The sequence below is a fragment of the Muscardinus avellanarius genome, assembly GCF_963383645.1.
Source record: "Muscardinus avellanarius genome assembly, chromosome: 12".
Lineage (NCBI taxonomy): Eukaryota > Metazoa > Chordata > Mammalia > Rodentia > Gliridae > Muscardinus > Muscardinus avellanarius.
Genome location: NC_137798.1, coordinates 7,687,427 through 7,711,424, shown reverse-complemented (window position 1 = coordinate 7,711,424; position 23,998 = coordinate 7,687,427). Strand labels below are relative to the sequence as shown.

Here is a 23,998-nt window from a genome sequence, read left to right as displayed (position 1 = left end):
ATATACTCATTCATGCTTTCTTTGTGTGTCCATCCAATAAGGACCTATTAAATACCAAATGAATTACCCAAAAGTGGCTGCCCAGCATCCCTGCATCTCACCAATCGATGAGTAAATTCTAGAAAAGCCACATATGGGGAGATGCTTAGATTTCCTATCTCAGCCAGAACTTTATGGGAAGACCCATTCTGAGGAGTGGCAGGTTTTGCACGTCTTTCTGTGCAGTGAGGGCTGAGGAGAGCCGTTGTGTCCCTTGAATTTCACTGTGCATCATGTGGTCGTCTCTGAGTAACACTGAAAGATCTTGACTAATTACCAGCAGCGTTTGCTCCAGTTATTAGAAGCTTCCCAGAGTGAGCACGCTCTTGTGGTAAGATCTGAATCACTATCTCTGAGAGCATCAGTGCGTGCTGCCAAGAAACGCGTCAAACCAACCAGCCAGGACGTAAGAACAAGTCTTATTTCCTGTCACTTTTTGCCATGAGGCATCTGCTATCAGTTAACATCTGTCATAGTGCTTCCCTCATGAAGTGAGGTAGGTACCTGACCCTCCAAGACATAGCCAGTGTCCGAGCTGGGAGGGTGCCTCTCAGAGGGAGGTGGTACTCAGAGGAAGAGAAGGAACCTAACATTTATTAAATTCCAGAACCCAAGCCTCTGACTGCTTCTTTAATGATCTTCCTCCTGCACTACCCCTAGGCATAAGAGTCCAAGATTCTCTGACCACCTGCTCTTTTATCAGCCTCCGCTTAACTACCAATATTTTGGTAAAGGCTGTGAGCAGGACCACCAACTGTAAGACTCATCTTGGCATCGCTTTAGCCGTGGGCTGAGAGATCCTATCACATTTTCATTTTTCTATGATCTGTGAGCCACACTGAGACTATCTCACTCAAACTCTGGAGGTGAGAGGGTAGTTGGGTGCAAACTTTCCACAGAGCGGCGTGACAACTTATCGAACACCTCGTTGGTGTGAATTCCTTGGGACTTGGTCTTTCCATTTCTGGGAATATATACTAAAGAAATGATAAGAGATGTGTCAGACATGTATATGCTCCTGGTTAGCAAGGGATAGGACGTTGCCAGTCCAGATATGTCTTTTTGAGTGAACTATCTGCTTGGTCATTGGTTAGCCACACCTTGCCACCCTAGTAGGCATCAATTTCCACTTGGTGGCAAGTCCAAAAATTAAAATCACAACGCCAAAGGTGAAGCATTATATATGAAGCACACCTTAAAAACAAACCAAATTTCAACAACTGCAAATATTCAAATTTCAAACCAGAAATTCGAAAAATTTAAAATAGTATTTGTCAGTCACCTCTTATTTTTCCCCCTTTTTTTGTGCTCTTAAACCCATACAACTGCCTTCTCTTTCTCCATCTTTCAAGAAGTCTGTCTACATTGCGAATTCTTCTTTTTCTCTCTTTCCTCCCTCTAAAGCCAAGTAGACATAAACAGGACTTAGTTGCCGGTAAAGAAGAAATTGTGTGACTAACTAAGGCCATCGGATGCAACTGTTTGCTATAAGAGTGGGTACTTCTTGGAGTGACTTTGACATATAGACTAATAGTTGAGGTATTAAGTAGTTCTTACCATAACCAATCTTCCTATAAACTTCCTACAAAAATTTTAACTTGAGAAAAATGCAATAATTATCCAAGGCATGCATATTAGAGGAATAACTTCACCTACCACTGTGTTCTAAAGAAAGTATTTTTGTTAGAAATCACATTTTATCTTAAGTTCAACTATATACATTGTTTTCTGATAGACAAATGAAAATTAAAACTGAATACACAGAGTAGGTACTAGCAGGATTCTAACCCGTTCTCCTTCAGAGTTTAAGCTCCCTAAGAACAGAAAGTGTGTTTACCTTATTTATGGCTTTATTCCAAGTGCCTAGCACATTGTTGGTTTTCAGTAAGGTTTGTACCCCAGTTCTAAAAACCATGTTACATCCTCTCCCACACCAATCCTCTTGCAAAAGTCTTGAAGACTGAGACTGTACCTTTGTCTTATCAGGTGATCTCTCGACTCCAGAACTAAAGTCCAATTCCTGGACATCCCCAGAACTCTGAATAATGCAGGCTTCCACCTCCCTCCTAGCCTCATTCTCCCCACTTCCAACAACTGGATCTCTCCTAAGCATCATCTGTCCTCCAGGGCCTGGTTCCTCCTTGCCTGGCCCTTTTTAATACCAATGGAACTCCAGCTCCAGGTGTGATGACCTAGAGGGACTCTAAACAGGCCCTCATAGTACCTCTGTATTCAAGACCTGGGAGATCACAGAAAAAAATGCTGTGATAGAACTTATCAATGTTAAAAAAAAAAAAGCCATGTCGAGTCACTCACTATCAGGTGCGATGCCATTCTACAATTAAATGAGAGATTCCATAAGGAAATTTAAAATATAACCCCTCTGGAAGAGTATAGAATTTATTGAAATAAATCTGGAAACCAAATTTATTCACATATAAGAACACAAGATATTTTAAAATTATAGCAAAATTGCATAAAGGTTAAAATAACACAGATGGAAAACATGGAAATGGCTCCCAGCTGCCACTCTTTTTATAAAGGGGCTGAGGGGAGAGTCATAACTGTGCGTGGCCAGTTCATGCAGTAGCAGTGGTGATAACAATGAGCTTATCAGTGCCCCGGCAATGAGTGAAGCTAGGTCTTCACGTGGGCGTGGTTGGAGAAGCTACAATGATAAGAAGGGAAAAGCAGACCAGAGAAGGAACAGTGAGACCTGTGGATGAAGGACTGGGGAGGCAGAAAGAAAAGCATGATGAAATTAAGATTTTGAAAGTGTTCACTCTGATTAACTGTGAAGGGAGTTCATGTAGCCAAAATCTGAGTTATCTGAATGGAGTAAAGAGGAGAGGAAATGGGCTAGAAAGACTAAGAGAAGAAATGGGTGTGGTGGTAGATGCATGGAATTCCATATTTGGGAGGCTGGGACATGAGACTTGCAGGTTCGAGGCCAGCCTCAGCAGCTTAGGGAGGTCCTCACAACTTCACAAGTGTCTGTTTCAAAATAAACAATAATAGCCAGGCATGGCAGTGCACACTTGTAATCCCAGTACTTGGAAAGCTGAGACAGGAGGATCGCAGGTTTGTGGCCAGCCTCAGCTATTTAGTGAGGCCCTTTGCAATTTAGTGAGACCCTGTTTTAAAAAAAAAAAAAAGAATAAAAAATAGGACAGGGAGTGTGGCTCAGAGGTAGAATGCCCCTAGTTTACATCCCAAGTACCATTAAAAAATTAAAAATAAAGAATAAAAAATAGGACTGAGGGTGTAGCTCAGAGGTAGAATGCCTCTGGGTTCAATCCCCAGTAGCACAAAAATAAAAAATAGAATGGTCTGGGATGTAGATCAGTGGTAGAATTTCCCTGGATTTAATTTCCAGTATCATTAATTAGTTAACTAATTAATTACATGAGATTAAAAATTTACTTCCTCAGTCAGGGCAGCAGGTTTGCGTGCTCAGTAGCCACATGTGATTAATGGCTACCATCTTGGAGAACATAGATACAACCATCTCTGTCATCACAGTCCTATTATATGGTGCTGTGAGAGGCGTTGTGTTAACCCAGAGAGAGTGCTTCCTGCTGCTCAAGGCGGTCATGGAAGGCTTCATAACTAGTATTTTTTAGCAGCTCTGAAAGGATGAATATGTGTTTTTCCTGGGACATAAAAATTGAGGTATGAGCTGGACGTGGTGGCACACGCTTATAATCCTAGCATTTGGGAGGCTGAGACGGGAGGATTATGGTTCACCATCTGCCCCAGCTACTTAGTGAGGCCCTTTGCAACTCATTGAGATCTTGTTTCAAAATAAAGAATAAAAATAGGGCTGGGGGTATAGCGTGGAGGTAGAATGCCCCTGAGTTCCATCCCCAGTACCATACACAAAAAAAATTAAGATATGGTAGGAGTCATGGCCAGCGAGACCAGAATCGGGACCTCCCATGAGGCAAGGCCGCTGCTTATTCATTCCTTCCTTCCTTCCTTCCTTTCTCTCTCTCTCTCTCTCCTTCCTTTCTTTCTCCCTCCCTCCTTCCTTCTTTCCTTGTACTTGGGACTGAGCCCAGGGGCATTCTACCTCTGAGCAACACCCTATCCCTTTTATATTTATTTATTTATTTATTTATTTATTTATTTATTTATTTATTTTTTGTGGTACTGGGGTTCCTGGAAACCCTTCTACCTCTGGGCTACACTCCCAGACCTATTTTATACTTTTTATTTGGAAACAGGGTCTCTTAAGCCAGCGCGGCTGGCTTCAAACCTGCGCGATACTCCTGTCTCTGCCTCCCAAGCGTGGGGATTATAAGTGTGCCACCACCATGCCCGCCTTATTTTTATTTTTTAAACAGGGTCTCACTAAGTCACTGATAGTCTCACTAGGTTGCTGAGACTGTCCTTGAACCTGCGGTCCTCCTTTCCCACCCTCCCAAGTCCTGGGTTTACAGGGATGTGCCACCATGCCCACCTCAGTTCATTCTTAACTCCTTCCTATGTGTTATGCATGATCACACCCTAAAACAGTTTATTCCCTCTTGGTAGAATAATGGAGAGGCTGCATAGAGGAGCAGTTAAGGCCACAGCCTGTGGAGCCTCTTCGGCTTTGAATCTCAGCTCTCCCTTCCTGCTCTGACTTGGTAGGGTCACGTGGAGACTGAGTGTTAAAGCCACATAATGCCTGTCCTTCAGTGGAAACTATCCACTCAGTCAATGACACTATTTTATTTTATTTTATTTTTGCAGTTTTGAGGATGCTAGAGATTGAACCCAGGGGCATCCTACCCATGAGCTACACCCCCAGCTTTATTTTTTATACTTTATTTTGAAACAGGGTCTCGTTAAGTTGTGAAGGGCCTCACTAAGTACCTGAAGCTAGCTGCGAACCTGTGATCCTCCTGTCTCAGCCTCCTAAGTATTGGGATTACAAGTGTGCATGACTACACCCGGCTTCGATGCTACTGTTTTCTTTGGCTAAGATTTCCTGGACATGAGCCTTTTCTTCGTAACTTTCTTAATCCAGGTTAATCTTTATCTTCCTTCACAGCATCCTACCACTGCTACTTTCTACCCAGATCCCTCAGCAGGGCTTCCAAGATTCTCCTCTTCAGTATGGAATATGACTGCGTTGTTCTGCTTGCGGACCTCTGTCAAAAGATAAAACAAAGGTGGAGGTTGTGCTGCACATGTATAATCCCAGCATTTAAGAGACTAAGACAGGAGGATAAGGGGTTTCAGGCTAGTGCTTGGTAAATTAGTGAGATCTTGTTTTAAAATAAAATAAAAACTAAAAAGGGCTGGGAGAATAGCTTGGGGGTAGAATGCCCCTGGATTTAATTCCCAGTACCAGAAAAGAAAAAAAGGCAAAACAAATAAATAGGGTTAAAGTTATACAAGCAAACACCACTATTGGCTTTCCTGCTATGGGGGGTGCTCTGGATTGAATGTGTCCTCTAATGCTCATGTGTTGGCACTGCAACCCCAATGCAATGGTGTTGAGAAACAGGGCCTCTCAAGTGATAGTGAATTAATGGATCAGCATTGCTATTGTGGCGTGGGTTCATTATTTGTTATGAATGTGAGCTCTCTCCTACTCTCCAGTGCATTCCTGCCCTTTTGCCTCCCACTACAGAATGACAGAGCAAGAAGGTCATTACCAGATGCCAGCCCATCAGTCTTAGATTTCCCAGCCTCTGGAATGGTTAGAAATAAATCTTTGTTCTTTATAAAGTAACCATATAAAGTACTTTATAAAGTACTGTTAGGCGGGGGTCGTGCGGGGCACGCCAGCCAGGGCCTGGGTCGCGAGACTCTGGGCCCCAGGCTGGACCGTGCATAGCATGCCAGACCCCTGGAGAACTGGGCCCAGTGCCCTGGGTCCCAGGCGGGTGTTGCATGGGGCACGCCAGCCCGGGCCCAGGTCGCAGGACTCTGGGCCCCATGCGGAGTAGTACGGAGCATGGTGGACCCATGGGGAAACCAGGCCGGGTCACAGTGCTACTGAGTGCCTGATCCCACTACCTCCTCAAACCACACATACTGTCTTCTCTTATTTAGAAAAAAAAAAAAGAAACGAAAAAGAAAAAAGAAAAATATCAGAGATGGGTTAAGAAGGCCGTTGCAGATGCCAGGATACTGGAGATGCAGACAAAACTTATCCAAATGCACTGGAACTTATAGAAAAATTCCCCGTGAAGGAGGACTGCTGTTTCTCTATATTGTTAAGAATCTTGGACATTACCTGTAAGGAGAGAGTTTAACGGAGACCAAGGAGAAAGGCGATATTGAAAGCGGTCTCCGCAATAGCGGTGGAGACTTGTATCCAGGAGAAGCAGAAATCGGGTCCTACCAACCTTATTTTTTTTGGAGAAATTACACCAAATGTCGAAAGCTACCATCACACATGCTTAGGAACAATGGACAACATTCAGAGTGGAAAAAGAGCTTGGGAAAGATTTGAAATGGTGGAGGCAGTGGCAATGGCAGTGGACAGTATTCAGGGGAGGCAGAGATCTGATGCATTACACCTGGAACCTTTGAAATAATAACCCCAGAGGCAGAATGCTACCACCATGCACCCTCAAGAACATGGGACAATTGGTTGTGCGAAGACGGTGCTCGGATTGGAGCCTGCCGAGGGGTGAGGCCGGCGATGGACACAGCAAAGCTGGGATTGGAGCCTGCCGTGAGGCAAGGGTGCTAATGAGGCCTCTGAGGCAGGGATCGGAGCCTGCCGAGGGGTTAGGTTAGTGCTTGGGCCAGTGAGGCCAGGATCGGAGCTTGCCATGAGGCAAGGCCGGTGCTGGAGCTTCAAGGCAGTGACTGGAGTCTGCCGAGGGGTTAGGCCGGTGCCAGGGCCAATAGCCGACATCAGAGCCTCCTGTGAGGCAGGGCCGCTACTGGGGCCTCCAAGGCCAAGATCAGAGCCTGCCGAGGGGTTAGGCCGATGCTGGGGCCAGTGAGGCCGGGATCGGATCCTGCCGTGAGGCAAGGTCGGTGCTGGGGCCTTCAAGGCTGGGATCGGAGCCTGCCGAGGGGTTAGGCCGGTGCCAGGGCCAGCGTGGCCGGGATCGAAGCTCACCATAAGGAAAGGCCAGTGCTGGGGCCTCCGAGGCCTGCATTGGAGCCTGCCGAGGGGTTAGGCTGGTGCCAGGGCCAGCGGCCAGCATCGGAGCCTACCATGAGGCAAGGCCGCTACTGAGGCCTCCGAGGCCAGGATCACATCCTGCCGAGGGGTTAGACCGGTGCTGGGGCCAGCAAGGCCAGCATTGGAGCCTGCCATGAGGCAAGTCCGGTGCTGGGGCCTCCGAGGCTAGAATAAGAGCCTGCCGAGGGTTTAGGCCAGTGCCGGGGCCAGCGAGGCCGGCATCGGAGCCTGCCGTGAGGCAAGGCTGCTACTGGGCCTCCAAGGCTGGGATCGGAGCCTGCCGAGGGGTTAGGCTGATGCCGGGGCCAGTGGCCAGCATTGGAGCCTGCTGAGGGGTTTGGCCGGTGCCGGGACCAGCAGCCAGCATCGGAGCCTTCCATGAGGCAAGGTCGCTACTGAGGCCTCCGAGGCCAGATCAGAGCCTGCCGAAGGGTTAGACTGGTGCTGGGGCCAGCAAGGCCATCATCGGTGCCTGCCGTGAGGCAAGGCTGGTGCTGGGGCCTCCGAGGCTGGGATTGGAGCCTGCCGAAGGGTTAGGCCGGTGCTGGGGCCAGCAAGGCCGGGATCGGACCCTCCGTGAGGCTAGGCCAATGCTGGGGCCTCCAAGGCCGGGATCAGAGCCTACCAAGGGGTTAGGCCGATGCCGGGGCCAGTGGCCAGCATCGGAGCCTGCCGTGAGGCAAGGCCGCTACTGGGGCCTCCGAGGCCAGGATCGGAGCCAGCTGAGGGGTTAGGCCGGTGTCATGGCCAGCAAGACCAGAATCGGGGCCTCCCATGAGGCAAGGCCGCTGCTTGAGCCAGCGAGGTCTGGATCAGTCCACCGGGTAGCCAGGCCACTACTGGGGCCGTCAAGAGTGGGATCGGTACTTGCAACACAGCATGCACAGAGAAATATCGCAGAAAATAAAAATCAGATGCTTCCCCTAAGCAGCAAAAACTAGGAGGAAAGGGGCAACAGGAAGAGGTCGAGCTATAGAAAGGGCCCTATAGTGAAGCAACTAAGGTGACCAATCAGAGGGTATGGAATAGGGGAGGACGGAGCCTCTTTAAAACGCAGGAGGTACATAAACATATGTATCAAAGTTAATCACCTAACAAGCATGGGATTGAGGGAGGGGGAGGTAATGGGATGGGGGCTGGATGAGGGCCAATTGGATGATGTGTGCTTGTATATCCTCTCAAGTCTTGTACTCCAATGTGATATATGATTACAATGCACCAATTAAAAAATAAAACTTAAAAAAAGAAAAGAAAATAAATAAATAAATAAATAAATCCCTCGTGTCCCTTAAATGCCAGAACTTCTGCTCTAGAGATGGAAATTAAATACAAGCATTCTAGTCCACTGCCAGGCTGTGCTCCACAGCTGCGTTATCTATTGCTGTGCAACAATCGCCCCAAAGCCTAGTGGATCAAAACAACAACACAGCGTCTGCAGGAACAGCAGGGGCAACCTGGCTGGATGGTTCTGGCTGACGTCCCTTGGTCAGGGATTAGCTGAGACCACTCTGCTCTGAGGGCTCAGTGAGCTGAAGGATTGGCTTTAAAAGTGGCTTTTTGGTACTGGGCGTGGTAGTGCACGCTTGTAATCCCCGCACTTGGGAGGCTGAGACAGGAGGATTGCGCAGGTTCAAAGCCAGCCTCAGCTACTTAGTGAGGCTCTCAGCAACTTAGTGAGACCCTGTTTCCAAATAAATTATAAAATAGATCTGGGGCTTTTCTATCTCCAGGTTCTACCCCCAGGACCACACAAAAAAAAATTAAAAAATAAAAGTGGCTTCTTAGCTGGGTGTGGTGGTACACACTTGTAATCCTAGTACCTGGGAGGCTGAGACAGGAGGACCATAGGTTCAAGGCCAGCCTCAGCTACTTAGTGAGATCCTGTTTCAAAACAAAGAATAAAAAAATAGGGCTGGGGGTGTAGCTCGGAGGTAGAATGCCCCTGGGTTCAATCCCCAGCACCACAAAAAAAAAATTAAAAATTAAAACAAATAAAAATAAAAATAAAAGTGGCTTCTTCGTGTGGCTGGCAAGTTGGTGTTGGCTGTTGGGTAGAGACATCAGTTTCTCTCCAAGCATGGCATTCTACCAAACTGTTTTAGTGACCCCAAAATATGATGACTGGCACACCCCCAATCTAGTGATCCAAGATACCAGACAGAAGCTACCAGGGTTTTGATAAACCAGCCTCGAAAGAGGCACATTTTCAATTTCACCATATTCTACTGGTCATAAAGAGTCATCCATGATTTGGTGCAGGAATTTCATAAGGTGTGAGTACCAGCAGCGTGGATCATGGGAGGTGGTCTTACAGGCAGTGCAATGGGAAAGGGAAGCTTTGTGCAGACTCCAAGTGTTCCATGAATGAAGCGTTTCAAGTGGAAACGGGGAGAGGGCACTCTGCACTCCTGAAAGACCGCAGGGCGTGACTGAAGGTAGAGTGGTGTGGACGGTGTTAGGGTTAGATGCTCAGAGCTGATGTCATGAGGGGCACAATCTCACCAGTGGATAGATCTGTTGTGATGGACTTATTAGAGGGCAGGTAGGGTGTTGCTGGAGGAGGTAGGGATGTGGCCTTAGGGACCACATGCATCCTTGAATCCCCTTGCTTGCTAACTCTCTTGCTTCTGGTTTTCATGATGTGAGAGCAGAGAATCAATCAATCTCTCTTCTCTCTCTTCCTCTTGTCCTCTCTATCTCTCTTCTCTCTCACTGTCTCTCTCACTGTCTCTCTCTCTTCCTCTCTCCTCCCTCCTCTCTCCTCTCTCTCATCTCTTTCCCTCTCTCCCCATATCTCTCTTTTTCTTCCTCTCTCTTCTCTCTCTCTCTCTCTCTCTCATTCCCTCTCTCTCTCTCTCTTCCCTATTTTGCTTCCTGCCACTACGCTCTGAACTCTGCATAGGTAACTAAGCCTAGCACAGACTAAACCCAAAAATCTCCAGAACTCTTCACAAATAAACCTTCCTCTAAGTTGTGGTGGTCAGTTGTTTTGGATTACAACAGTGAGAATGTTGACTGAAATGTGCGGTCTCTGTCTAGTTGGGCTAAAGGGAACTAATTGTGAATAGAACAGGGAAACCCTAGAAAATAGTCCACCTTGCGTGTCTGAAAAGGGAACATGGACTTTACCTAAAGATAAGGCTTTCTCGGTCTGCATTAGGAAGGCAATCTGTAAACACTGCAGGATCCAGGTCAGACGAAGAACGGAGGCGGGAATATCAGCACAACGCCTCGGGTCCACTTCAAGGAATAGAAATCCTAGGGGCTGATATTGGTAGAAAAAAGGAAGGTTATTCTCAAGTCAGTCTAGGGAACGTGACAGGTTTTTTGCATTCACAATTAAGTCATGTTTTCCTTCCCTCCGTTGTGGAAGAATGGCTTAATATAAGACAGCATTTGCAGTCGCACATATTGTATTACACTTTTTCTTCTTTCCACAGTATCAACATTTCTCCCTCTGCCGACTCATCTATACCACTTCCTTCAGCACCTTTTCCAAAACTCACTTACTCGTGGGCGCCTTCTCTGGTGACTCCCAGCTGAGGGGACTCCTTCTCCCCTCTACTCCTCCGGAAAGAGCTGGCTCCATCTCATCCTTCTCTAGTGCTTATTGTGTTTGGCCTTGCTAAGTCACTTCTTGGGATTGTAACCGTATTGCCTCAAGTTAGGGTTCCTGATGCCGCATCCTGAACTGGTAAATCCAAGTGTGGACCTTCGCAGCCAGCCAGGAAGAGGAAGCAGCAACCGGGCAAAGAGGACACAAATCCTGCAGTCTGGGACACGGCTTGCAGATGCCAGGCCTCTCCCCAGCCCCTCAAATAGGTGGCTTTGGGTATGGGAGGGTACTAGGGGTTGAGTCCAGGGGCATTCTACCTCTGAGCTTCACTGCCAGCTCTTATTATTTTATTTTGAAACATGGCCTCATGAAGTTGCTGAGGGTCTAACTAAGTTTCTGCAGCTGGCCTCATCCCTGCAATCCTCCAATATCAGCCTCCCAAGAACCGGGGTTACAGGTGTGCACCATCATACCCAGCTACAAATAGGTGGTTTTTGAAGGAAAAATAGTTTTAAATAAGGTTAGTGGCTGAGGTGAGCCTGCCGGTAAAGATGTTAAAATCCTGTAGCAGAGCCTCAAAAGGTGGTAACTAGAACCAAATACTAAACACCCGTCGAATAAGTCAGGAGTATGGTGTTACTTCTCTAATTCCTGAAAAGAGCTATCGGATCCTAATGGGAGTTAAAATTAATCTCGTTTATTTCTTTTACTTCTGGTTTTACCTATTTTTTTTCACTTGTTTTTAAAATTAGGATCAACCAAAATTGAACTAAAAATAAAAAGATAAAATACTTTCAATAGATATCAGTAAACTTTGAGTGTAAAAATATATTCTGCTGCATCTTAAGGTTACTTTTAATATTTGCTGTATATATAGCCTCTTGCTAACTGGAAAGGCTATCACATCATGGATCAATCATAAATTGATTCAGGATCAAAGTCCTTTTTTAGTATAACATTAGATTACTGCAAAAAGAACAAGATTTAGAACTAAATTTCAAAACTTAAATTAGTATTATTGGAAGAATTTAAAATATGTCTGCATTGGATGGGAGATTGTCCTAAGCAAGCTCCACCTGGCATCATTCCTAGTTAAGGAGTTGAGCCCTTTCTCAGGACTTCTTTCTTGGAATGTTACTGCCATCTAGTGGAAATGTTCCTGAATGATAAATTGTCTCAAGGGTTTATTCCTCCCCTACCCTCTTCACCACACTCATCACACCTTCCTTTTGCTTTTTTCTGCCATTTTTTTTCCCATTGTAGGTGCTCTCAGGAGCATCATGAATACAAAATATTTGTTCAACCATTGAAAACTTTTTTTAAATTTGGGGCTTAGTGCCCTCCCAAAAAAAACAATATTTCTATTCAGACCAAACATTTCCAGAAACATATGGAAGAGAAAAATCAGAACTACAATATTTTTGTCTAAGCCAGGCAGGGTGATGCACATCTGTAATCCCAGTACTCGAGAGGCTAAGACAGGAGGATCACAGATTCGTGACCGGCCTCCGCAACTTAGTGAGGGCCTCTATAATTTAGTGAGACCTTGTTTCAAAATTAAAAAATAAAATAGATCTGGGTTATACCTCAGAGACAAAATGCAGTAGCACAAAAATAAGATGCCCTAGAAGATAAAATTTGAATATGAATACAAAAGTAGGAGGAAGGTCAAAAGTGGCTGCCAGGAGGTAATAATACACAAATAAAGGTTCATTGTGCTATTGGGTTTGTTGCTCTTAGCAACTTGGTGAGATCTTGCTTCCAAAAAAATAGAGCCTAGGGTGAAGCTCAGAGGTAGAATGGTCTGAGTTCAATTCTTAGTACCACGAAAAATTTATTTTTGCCTTTTATTGGTGCATTATAGTCTCACATCAAGTGTAAATCATTTCGACAGTGACATACATGTACACCGTACTTGATGCCCCCGCCCAGGGCTCAGTCTCCGTCCCCCCGACCCACACAGAGTACTGAGATTGACACTGTTATTTTCACATATGTACACAAACACAATTATAGTAATTCCATCACTGATCCTCACTCTTTCCCCTCCCCTTCCCCTAGACCACCTCCCTGGCTCCGCTGACGTTTCTCCTCGTTATCTGGGGTCCCTCTGGTACCTCAATTACTCCCTAGCTTCTGTGTATTAGGGAACACATATGACCCTTCGCTTTCTGTGATTAGTTAATCTCACATAACATAATGTTCTCCAGGTCCTTCCGTTTTTCTGCAAGTGACTTAATTTTGTTATTTTTTATTGAGGAGTAGAAAATTCCACCATATGGATATTGAAAAAAATTTGTAATATTTCATCTGTTGATGGATACCTAAGTTGTTTCCATAATTTGGCTATTGTGAATTGTGCTGCTCTGAGCATGGGTAGGTATGCCTCTATTACTGTAGTCCTCTGATTTCAGCCCCTTGGGAAAGACACCCAGGAATGATATAGCCTGATCATATGGTGGATCCATTCCAAGTTTTCTAAGGAATCTCCACACTAATCTCCATAGTAGCTGAACTAATTTGCAGTCCTACCCACAGTGTAGAAGAGTTCTAATTTCCCTACATCCTCAAGAATATTTATTATTTTTTGACTTCTTGGTGATTGCCATTCTTATTGGGGTTAGATGGAATCTCCGTGTAGTTTAGATTTGCACCTCCCTGATTGCTAACGATGTTGAACATTTTTTCATGCACTTATTGGCCATTTGTATGTCTTCTTTTGTAAGGTGTCTATTTAGTACAGTTGCTCATTTGTTGATTGGGTTATTTGGTTTTTTATTTTACATACTTTGTTTATTCTAGATATTTTTCCTTTATCAGAAGAATAGCTGGCAAAGATATTTTCCTATTCTGTAGGCTTTCTCTTTAGACTCTTGATGGTTTTCTTTGATGAGCAGCTTTTTAATGTAGTGCCATCCTGTTTATTAATTTTTGTTTTGATTTCCTGAGCTTTGGGGGTCTTAGTGAGGAGCTTTCTACCTATGCCTATATGTTGGGAGTGTTGTATTTATGCCCTCTTCTGGTAATTCCAATTTTTCTGGTATAATTTCCAGGTCTTTGATCCATCTTGAATAGACTCTTATGCAGAGTGAGAAGTAGGGATTTAATTTACTTTTGCTATAAATGGATAACCAGTGTTCCCAACACCTTTGCTGAAGAGGATGTCTTTTCTCCAACACATGTGGTTTGGCGCCTTTGTCAAAATCAGTTGGCTACAAGTGTGTGCATTTGTTTCTGTGTCTTCTATTTCATTGCTCTATGTGTCTGTTTTGTGCTAATACTATGTTGTTTTCATTACTGTATCTCTGCGGTATAATTTGAAGTCAAGAATTGTGAATTGCTTTGGCTATTCTGGGCCTATTTTTTTTTTCCTCTCCATATAAAATTTAGGACTGATTTTTCTAGGTCTGGAAGACATTGGTATTTTGATAGAGATTGCTTTGACTGTAGAACATTTTTTGGATATGAGTGTTGCTATTTCTACTTGTGTTTGGTGTCCAAATACATGGTATACCTTTTTCTATTATTAGCATATAGATATCTTTGGCTATAAGGTGAGTTTCTTTTTTTTTTTTTTTGCAGGTCTGGGGATGGAACCCAGAGGCATTTGACCTCTGAGCTATACATCCTGCCCTATTTTTTATTTATTATTTTGAAACAGGGTCTCACTAAACTGCAGAGGGCCTCACTAAATAGCTGAGGCTATCCGGGAACCAGGATCCTCCAGTCTCATCCTCCCAAATGCTGGGATTGCAAGAGTGCGCCACTACGCCCGGCTGTAAGGTGAGTTTCTTGCAAGCAACATATAGTTGAATTATGATCTTTAATCAACATTGCCAGTGTATGCCTGTTAATTGGGGAGTTAAGACCTTTGACATTCAGTGTTATTAATGGGATATGATTTTTGATTCCTGGGATTTTTAGTTCTGTTTTTGGTTTGATGTAGTATTATTTCTCCTTTGCTCATTTGCACATCTAGTGCGGTTTACCCCTCCTCTGGTTCTAGTATTTGCTTGTTTTTTTTTTCTTCTTCTTCTTTGTGTTTTACTTAAGCATTTTCTCTACTGCTGGCTTGGAAATCATGAATTCTTTTGGTTTCTTTTTGTCTTGGCACATTTTTATTTTTCCATCAATTTTTAATGATATCTCTGCTGGATATAGCAGTCTTGGTTGGAAGTTGTTTTCTTCCATGGTCTGGAGTATATCAATACCAGTTCCTCCTGGTTTTGAGCCACATAAATGTTTACATTTTCAAAATGTATCATTAAATCAACATGGTGATAGAACTCTACAAATAAAAACATAAACAAAATCAACCTAAGCACACACATCATGTTTAACGGCCAGCAGTGAGCACATGCATGTTTGGGCATGCATATTTTTCTTGTTACCACTCAGAACAAGAAAAATAATTTTCCCAAGTAATTCTTTCATTTTTGTGGTGCTGGCAATTGAACCCAGAGCCTTTAACATACAGGCCAGGGTTCTACCACTGAGAAATGCCCTTCCTCAAACAATTTCTGAGTTAGTCTCTAACTGCCCACCCTCAGAAAATATTCTAAGAGTAAACGTCAAGAAAACCTTGAACTTCGCCTGGTAAGATAAAATTTTTGTTAGTAGTACTATTGATATAGTAATTCTGAGAACTATTGTGTGTGTGTGTGTGTTTTCTAGGATACTAAATAAACAAATATATCAATGTTGCCAGAATCCTGTTTTCCTAATATGGGAGGTCTTGTTGGGGTTTGTTTTGTTTTCCAAAACAGGGAATAGAGAAAGAACAACTCCTACGGTATTGGATTAGGAAATTAGAAGTATCATTACAAACTCATCATCCTAAAAAGTATATATTTTCTAGTTTTGTCCACCGAAAGGGCCTAGAGGCAATGGCCTTCCTGCACAGAGTACCACTATACTCTGATCTCTGTGTCTAACCACCACAGTTCAACAGACAAAAGCCAGAGCCCATGGAGAAATGGCTGATTCCAGGGCTGGGTCAGGAGAGGTAAAGGTGGTCCTAGAACGCCTTTTGTTTCAGAATGTAAGAACATGGTCAAAGATTTGATTGGATCTTCAAATAAAACAGAAGCCAATCCAATCAATAAGACAATTGGGGGGGCCAGCAATTGGCTCAGTGGTAGAACACTTGTCAAATATGTACAAAGCCCACTATTTTTAAAAGAAAAAAAGTAAAAAATGCTCACTAAACTCGTAAACCTATAAAAATAAATAAATAAATAAATAAATAAAAAGAACAACACTTTATGCTGCAGTATGAACATGTCTTCTCCCCTCCAAAGGGCAGTTTAACCTCCAATGTGAGGGAATACGATGGTGAAAATAAATTATTTTAAAATAATAAAAATTTTAAAAAGAGGGTGGGTGGAAATCATCCAATTACGGCCATTCGAGGTGGGGCCTTAGAGAGATGATGCCATCAGCGTGGAGCCCCAGGGACTGAATCCTAGTGGCTCTGTAGGACGAGGGATTACAAAGCATACATGTGTGCTCCCGATCTTTACACCAGCGATGCCCTCACCAGTAAGAAGAGAGCCCACAGACGTGACCCCCTCACCCTTTGACCAGAGCTGTGAACCAAAGGAAATCTCTTCTCTCCATAATTTACTCAGTCTGTAATAGTGTATATCTAGCAACAGAAAACAAACAAAAGACTGTAAAAGAAAGCAGAAGAAGACTGGGCATGGTGGCTCATGCCCGTAATCCCGGGACTTGGGAGTTAAGACAGGAGGATGACAGGCAGGTGTAAGCCCAGCCTTAGCAACACAGTGAGTCCCGTAGTGAGACCATGCCTAAAAAAAAAGAAAAGCCAGGCGGGGTGGTGGTGATTTTAATCGCAGCATTCAGGAGGCTGAGACTGGAGGATCGCGGTTCACGGCCAGCCTCAGCTACTTAGTGAGGCCCTTTGCAACTCAGTGTGACCCTGTTTCAAAATAAAGAATAAAAAATAGGGCTGGGGGTGTAGCTCGGAGGTAGAATGCCCCTGGGTTCCATCCCCAGTACCGTAGTAATAATAATAATAATAATAATAATAATAATATAATAATAAATAAAACTTTTAAAGGGCTAAGAGTCTAGCTCAGAGGTAGAATGCCCCTGGGTTCAATCTGAGAAAGGAAGGAAGGGAGGGGGCCAAGAAAGGAGGGCCGTGGGAGGGGTTCGGAAACAGAGAGGCTGGCCCTGACTTTCAATATGAAAGGAGAAGTGCTCACCAGGATGGTGTCTGTCCCTGCCCTTGGTTGACAGGACTGCGTCTCCTCAGGGAACCCGGAGGGCCCCCACTCATCCCCAGGGAGATGATGCAACCAGTCACAGGACAGTAATGAGTTCAGAGATGAGAAACGCTGAACAAGGGGAAAGGCTGCCTGAGCCGTACCGGGGATGAAAAGAAGGGGCTCGGCCAGGCATGGCGGCGGCACCTGTCATCCCAGAATTTGCGAGGATGAGTCAGGAAGGTTGCAGGTTCACAGCCAGCCCGAGCAATTTAGTGAGGCCTTCTGCAGCTGAGAGAGACTCTATTTCAAAATTTAAAAAAAGTTGTACATCAGAAACAAATTAAAGCCAACCACTAAGCCAAACATGAGAAGGAGGGCGAGGGGAGGGAACAGGGAGGGAATCTGGAAAGGGCTAAATCAGTGGTGTATGCATGTATGCCTCCACTACCTCATACCCCATTAAGATGTACGACTAGGAGGCACCAATAGAAAATTTTAAATAAAATAAAATAGGGCTGGGGGTGTAGCTCAGAGGTAGAATGCCCCTGGGTTTAATCCCCAGTCCAAAAAAAAAAAAATGGGACTCCAGATAATGGAGGGGAAACCTCAGCAAAGCCAGGGAGGAAGAGGAGGGGAGGAAGAAGGCTGAGGTTCATTAATGGAAAAGCTATATATGACTATTATGTGTATACATGTGAATATAACATTGTTAACCTGGACATTCGTATCAGGAGGGAGAGAAATGGGGAAGGAGGGGGAAGGCACCAAGTACTGTGTGATTAGTCACCAAGTACTGTGTGATTAGTCATTGTCAATATGATCTACATTATGATGTAAGGCTACAGTGCACCAATAAAAAATAAAAATAAGCCAGGCGTGGCGGTGCACGCTTGTCATCCCAGCATGTGGGAGGCTGAGACAAGAGGATAGCGGTTTGGGGACAGCCTCGGCTGCTAATTAGTGAGGCCCTTTGCAATTCAGTGGGACCTTGTTTCAAAAAAAAAAAAAAGAATAAAAAATAGGGCTGGAGGTGTAGCTCGGAGATAAAATACCCTGGGTTCCATCCCCAGTACCACAAAAATATAAATAATAAATAAATAATAAAAATAAATAAAAATGAACGAATGGAAAGTGCAGAAGTTGTAAGAGTTTTGTGGGCTTTTTTTGTGGAAGGAAAATAAGGACATGGACAGAAACCTAGAGACTAGTAGGGCAGCAGGACACAGTTGGTACTCATGCTGCGTCCCTCAGAGTGAGCCAGGAGCTGCTACTGAGGCAGAACAGGAGAAATCAAAGAAATATGTGGAAAGGAGACCAAAAAGATGAACAAGGAAAATGTAATTTGAATAGGGAAACTTGTGGCCAAATTCCCCACTCACCCTTGCTCCTCGAGCCAGGCCAACTCCCCACCCTCAAGAGTTTACAAGTCTTTCCTGGTTACTGAACACGGGTGACTCTCCTAAGAGGTATCCATTGATCAGATAATACAGACTAAACATAAGATCAGGAAAGGTGGGCAGATGCCACACTGCAAATACACCCTTGTGAAATACCGTCAACTGTTGATTATCCAACCTAGGAAGAGCTAAGCAGGAGAGATGTTTGGTGGTCAGAGGACAGAGGTTACACAAAAGGGTAACCTCTTGAGTACCCTGAGCTGTCCCTGCAGAGTCTAAACAAAAGATCCCTGTTGATAAGAAGGAGGTGAAGGTCTTACCAGGCTCCTAAGGTGACCAAAACACCCTAAATCATCTCTGATTATAGATTCAGGTCTCCAGAGCCATGACCCTCCCCCTCAACATGTCTCTCTTGAATGTGTATTTCTTGCTTTCCTAAATAAATCTGTCCATTCCTCTGATAGGCTCATGAAAATTTTTGTTATGCAAGCCTAGGACCCCCACCCCACTTTACCCCTGTCCTGAGCTGGGTTCTTCTTTATCTCCCCACTGGGAATTCCACCAGACCCTTCATGGGATCAACCTGTCTCCTCCCGTGACGTCTCCTGGGACTCAACAGTAATCAGTTTCCAAACTCCATTATTACCAGATGTCTTAAACCTTCTCTATAAACTTTCTTCTCTTATCTATAATTTACAGATTATATATGTGTGTATATATATATATATATATATATATATACACATATACATATGTTAGATATATAGATAGATATTTGCGGTACTGGGGCTGGAACGCAGGGGCATTCTATCTCCGAGCTACACCCTCAGCCCTATTTTTCATTCTTTATTTTGAAACAGGATCTCACTAAGTAGCTGAGGCTGGCCGCAAACCTGCTATCCTCCTGTCTCAGCCTCCCAAGTATTGGGATTATAAGCCTGTGCTACCATACCCAGCTTATAATTTATATAAAAGTGTCACCTTTAGAAAATAACTGTGAAGCTCCAAAACTCAAAAATGCAAGACGGGAAGGAGTACTTACTCCTTTATTTGCCTTATCAGAAGATAAGAGCTGGACGCAGTGGTACACCTGTAATTCCAGTAATCCCAGTACTTGGGAGGCTGAGACAGAAGGATCATAGGTTCCAGGCCAGCCTAGGCACAAGACCTTGTTTCAAAATAAAAATGTAAAGGGAAGGAGGTTGGGGTGTAACTCAGAGGTAGAATGCCTCTGGGTTACTTCCTAGTATCACGAAGGAGGAGGAGGAGGAGGAGGAGGAGGAGGAGGAGGAGGAGGAGGAGGAGGAGGAGGAGGAGGAGGAGGAGGGCCAGGTATGGTGGCACATGCCTGTAATCCTAGCTACTCTGGAGGCTGAGGTGTGAGGCTCACAAATTTGAGGCCAGCCTGGGCAATTTAACAACACCATATTTCAAAATAAAAATAAATTTAAAAGCCTGGGGATGTAGTTTAGGGGTAGAATGCTTGCCTAGCATGCCAAAGATCCAGGATTCCATCCCTGGTCATGAGGGGAAAAAATCCTTTTTGTAAATAAAACGAATGAACAAAGGACAGAAAAGGGTGGGAGCAAAACGCTGCTGTACTTGAACCCGACGCCTTCTCAGTAACAAGTGGTGAGTATTGGCTTTGCATAGGAGTAGTACTAAGGGAAATTAAGACAACAGCTCGCAAAAGATAAAACCCCAAACTTGTCACAGAAAAAGAAAAGAACAGATCACGCTTCCTCTAACCAGCCTGGCTTTTGAGAAATACCAATAACACATCACTTACATAGTTTCCTAAATGTTGTATTGAATTGGGTCCTCACTCCAAAATTTCAGGGAGGGTAGTCCCTTAACAAAACAAAATGTTAAAACAAATAGACATAATCCCAGAGCTTGATTTCATGTGGAATGTGTGGCAATGCCTCCCACGAAATCAGAGCTCGTGGGCAGAAAGGCCAGCAGGCCGTAAGGTGTGTGGCAATGCCTCCCGGGAAACCAGAGCTAGCTGCCAGAAAGGCCAGCAGGTCGCAGTAGGGTCGCAGGTACCTGGACGTTCAACCTCAAAGCTTTTTTTTTTTTTTTTTTTTTTTTTTTTTTTTTTTTTTTTTTTTTTCGGTACTGGGATGGAACCCAGGGGCATTCTACCTCCGAGCTACACCTCCAGCTATATTTTTTTTTTCTTTATTTTGAAGCAGGGTCTAACTGAGTTACAAAGGGCCTCACTAAGTAGCTGAGGCTGTCCGTGAACCGTGATCCTCCTTCTCAGCCTCCCAAATGCTGGGATTACAAGGGTGCGCCACCACACCGGGCACCTCGAAGCTTTTGAGACCCGCCTGGCAGTCAGGTTGGGGTTGGGCAGGGAAGCAAATCTGAGAAACAAGGAGAGATCACGTAGAGAGCCCTTGGGGACCAGGAAGGAGAGAAGGGAGTCTGGTCCACCCCGCTGTGGCACCTGGTGCGCGCTATTAATAAATAATAGGACTGTCTCATATTTCCAAAGCACTTGATTGACAATAAGACTAAGTCATCTTCATAAGCCACTCGAAACACTAAACAATAGCCCCACGCCTGCAAGGCCCCTTCCATCTCAGCATCCCCGGTATTAGCATCTGCCATCACCATCTGACGAGGAAATCTCTGGCTCCGGTGACCTTAGTCACAGCGCAGAGTGGGGGGTCTAGACCTGAACCCTTGCTAGGGGGAGAACTGGGGGACTCCCTCAGGCTCCAGTGACCTTGGTCACAGCATGGGGGGGGGGTCTAGACCTGATCCCCACCAGGGAGGGCACCGGTGGGCTCCTTCTGACTCCAGTGACCTTGGTCACAGCGAAGGGGGGAGTCTAGACCTGATCCCCACCAGGGAGGGCACCGGTGGGCTCCCTTGGCTCCAGTGACCTTGGTTACAACGCGGGGGGGGGGGGGGAATCTAGACCTGATCCCCACCAGGGAGGTCACCGGTGGGCTCCCCTGGCTCCAGTGACCTTGGTTACAACGCAGGGGGGGGGGGGTTCTAGACCTGATCCCCACCAGGGAGGGCACCGGTGGGCTCCCCTGGCTCCAGTGACCTTGGTCACAGCACAGGGGGGGGTCTAGACCTGAGCCCCACCAGGGAGGGCACCGGTGGGCTCCCCTGGCTCCAGTGACCTTGGTCACAGCACGGGGGGGGGGGGGGTGATCTAGATCTGATCCTCACCAGGGAGGGCACCGGTGGGCTCCCCTGGCTCCAGTGACCTTGGTCACAGCACAGGGGGGGATCTAGACCTGAGCCCCACCAGGGAGGGCACCGGTGGGCTCCCCTGGCTCCAGTGACCTCAGTCACAGCACAAGGGGGGGGGGGGATCTAGACCTGAGCCCCACCAGGGAGGGCACCGGTGGGCTCCCCCGGCTCCAGTGACCTCGGTCACAGCACAGGGGGGGGGTCTAGACCTGATCCCCACCAGGGAGGGCACCGGTGGGCTCCCCCGGCTCCAGTGACCTTGGTCACAGCACAGGGGGGGATCTAGACCTGAGCCCCACCAGGGAGGGCACCGGTGGGCTCCCCTGGCTCCAGTGACCTTGGTCACAGCACAGGGGGGGTCTAGACCTGATCCCCACCAGGGAGGGCACCGGTGGGCTCCCCCGGCTCCAGTGACCTCGGTCACAGCGCAGCACTGGCGGGCTCCCTCCCGGGACCGGCAGCGGAGCCACCTGCCAGGTGGGGCGGAGCTCAGGTGCGGCCCGCGAGGGGGCGGGCTCGGGCAGCCCGCCGGGGCCCCGGGCCGCCGCAGGCACTCGGCGGGCGGCCGTCGTGGCTGGTGCCCGCAGCCCGTCCTCGCGCCCGAGCGCCCGGCCCGGCGGCGATGGAGGGCGCCGCGGCGCTGCTGCCCGCGCTCTACGGCGCGCTGGCGGGGCTGCTGCTGCTGCCGCTGCTGCTGACCGTGTGCTGCCCCTACTTCTTCCAGGACCTGCGGTACTTCCTCCGCGTGGCCGACCTCGCCCGGCGGCTGCGCAGCTACCGGCGGCGGCGGCCGGTGCGCACGGTGCTGCGCGCGTTCCTGGAGGCGGCGCGCCGGGCGCCGCACAAGCCCTTCGTGCTCTTCCAGGACCAGGCGCTCACCTACGCGCAGGTGGACCGGCGCAGCAGCCAGGCGGCGCGGGCGCTGCACGACCACCTGGGCCTGCGCCAGGGCGACTGCGTGGCGCTCTTCATGGGCAACGAGCCGGCCTACGTGTGGCTCTGGCTGGGGCTGGCCAAGCTGGGCTGCCCCATGGCGTGCCTCAACTACAACATCCGCTCCAAGTCCCTCCTGCACTGCTTCCAGTGCTGCGGGGCCAAGGTGCTGCTGGCCTCCCCAGGTGAGCTGCGCGCGGCCCGCCCCGTGCGGGTGGGTGCCCGGGCTGGAGAGAGGGGTTCAGATCCCCGGCCTGCGGGTGTGCGCAGAGAAAGTAACAGCATTGCCTGGCAACCGAATCTTTAGAACCGCTCCCCCCCCCACCACGTACTGGGGATGGAATCCAGGGGCATTCTACCTCCGAGCTACATCCCCAGCCCTATTTTGTATTCTTTATTTGGAAACAGGGTCTCACTGAGTTGCAAAGGGCCTCACTAAGTAGCTGAGGCTGTTTGTGAACCGTGATCCTCCCGTCTCAGCCTCCCAGATGCTGGGATGACAAGTGTCCCGTCAGCAGAACCGCCTGTTGAAAGCGCTGTAGCCGGCACTGTAATCCTCCGGGCACTGTAGTCCTCCCGGCACTGTAGTCCTCCGGGCACTGTAGTCCTCCCGGCACTGTAGTCCTCCGGGCACTGTAGTCCTCCCGGCACTGTGGTCCTCCGGGCACTGTAGTCCTCCGGGCACTGTAGTCCTCCGGGCACTGTAGTCCTTCCTCAGTTTTGGAACGACGGGGATTTAGTTTCAAGACCCCCATAGATACCCCAGTCTCCGGGTTTCAGCAGCATCGCGTTTGGTATAACCTAAGTAAATACTGTCCTCTGTGATACAGTGTAATCGCAGCTAATACAATGTAAATGCTATGCAAATATTATTCTAGGGAAGTTGACAAGAGACTGTACATGCAGGGCTTTTTCCACAGATGGGTTGAATTCTTTTTCGAGATGGGTTGTATTTGTCAATGCTGAAACTGAGACCACAGAGATTCCACTGTATACACACCGTGTTGTTTGTTGTTTGTTTGTTTGTTTGTTTGTTGCGGCTTTGGGGATGGAACCCAGAGGCATTCTACCTCCGAGTTACACTCCCAGCCCTATTTTGTATTCTGTATTAGTCCTCACAAGGAGGGGTTACTTTGTGGTTCTTTTATAGATGCGACCACTCAGATCCAGAAAGGTGAAGCTTCATGCTACAGGTCACAGAGCTGAGGGGCAGGGGCCTAACCAGGGCTACCCACCTCCAAAGTCCGGCTCTTAACCACTACTTTACAACATCCTCCTGAAAACACAGAGGGTCCTGAATGTGGAACAAAAGAGATAGCTCTCTTCCCTGTTGGATTACTAGATGGGCTGCCGGTCAGGGGCTTCACTCCTCTGTATGCTGCTTTCTTCTCTGCGTGAGGCAGTCTTTGAGGCTGTCACCAGCTCAAGCGCTCTTAGCGTGCCTGGCTCCTCACTCCAGAGACAGTGACCCCACCTGGTGACC

At 46.9% G+C, this 23,998-nt stretch overlaps 1 protein-coding gene across 1 annotated transcript in view; it reads left to right on the top strand.

Annotated features, from left to right (window-relative positions):
* Positions 1–17,157: 17,157 nt before the first annotated feature.
* SLC27A2 (solute carrier family 27 member 2) overlaps positions 17,158–23,998 on the top strand; it is a gene marked incomplete at both ends in the record, with an annotated part of 48,295 nt that continues 41,454 nt past the window's right edge. Inside the window, 2 exons of the mRNA XM_080707015.1 lie at positions 17,158–17,197; positions 21,963–22,700. Coding sequence (XP_080563141.1) covers positions 17,158–17,197; positions 21,963–22,700 — 778 coding nt within the window. The remainder of the gene's footprint in view (positions 17,198–21,962; positions 22,701–23,998) is intronic.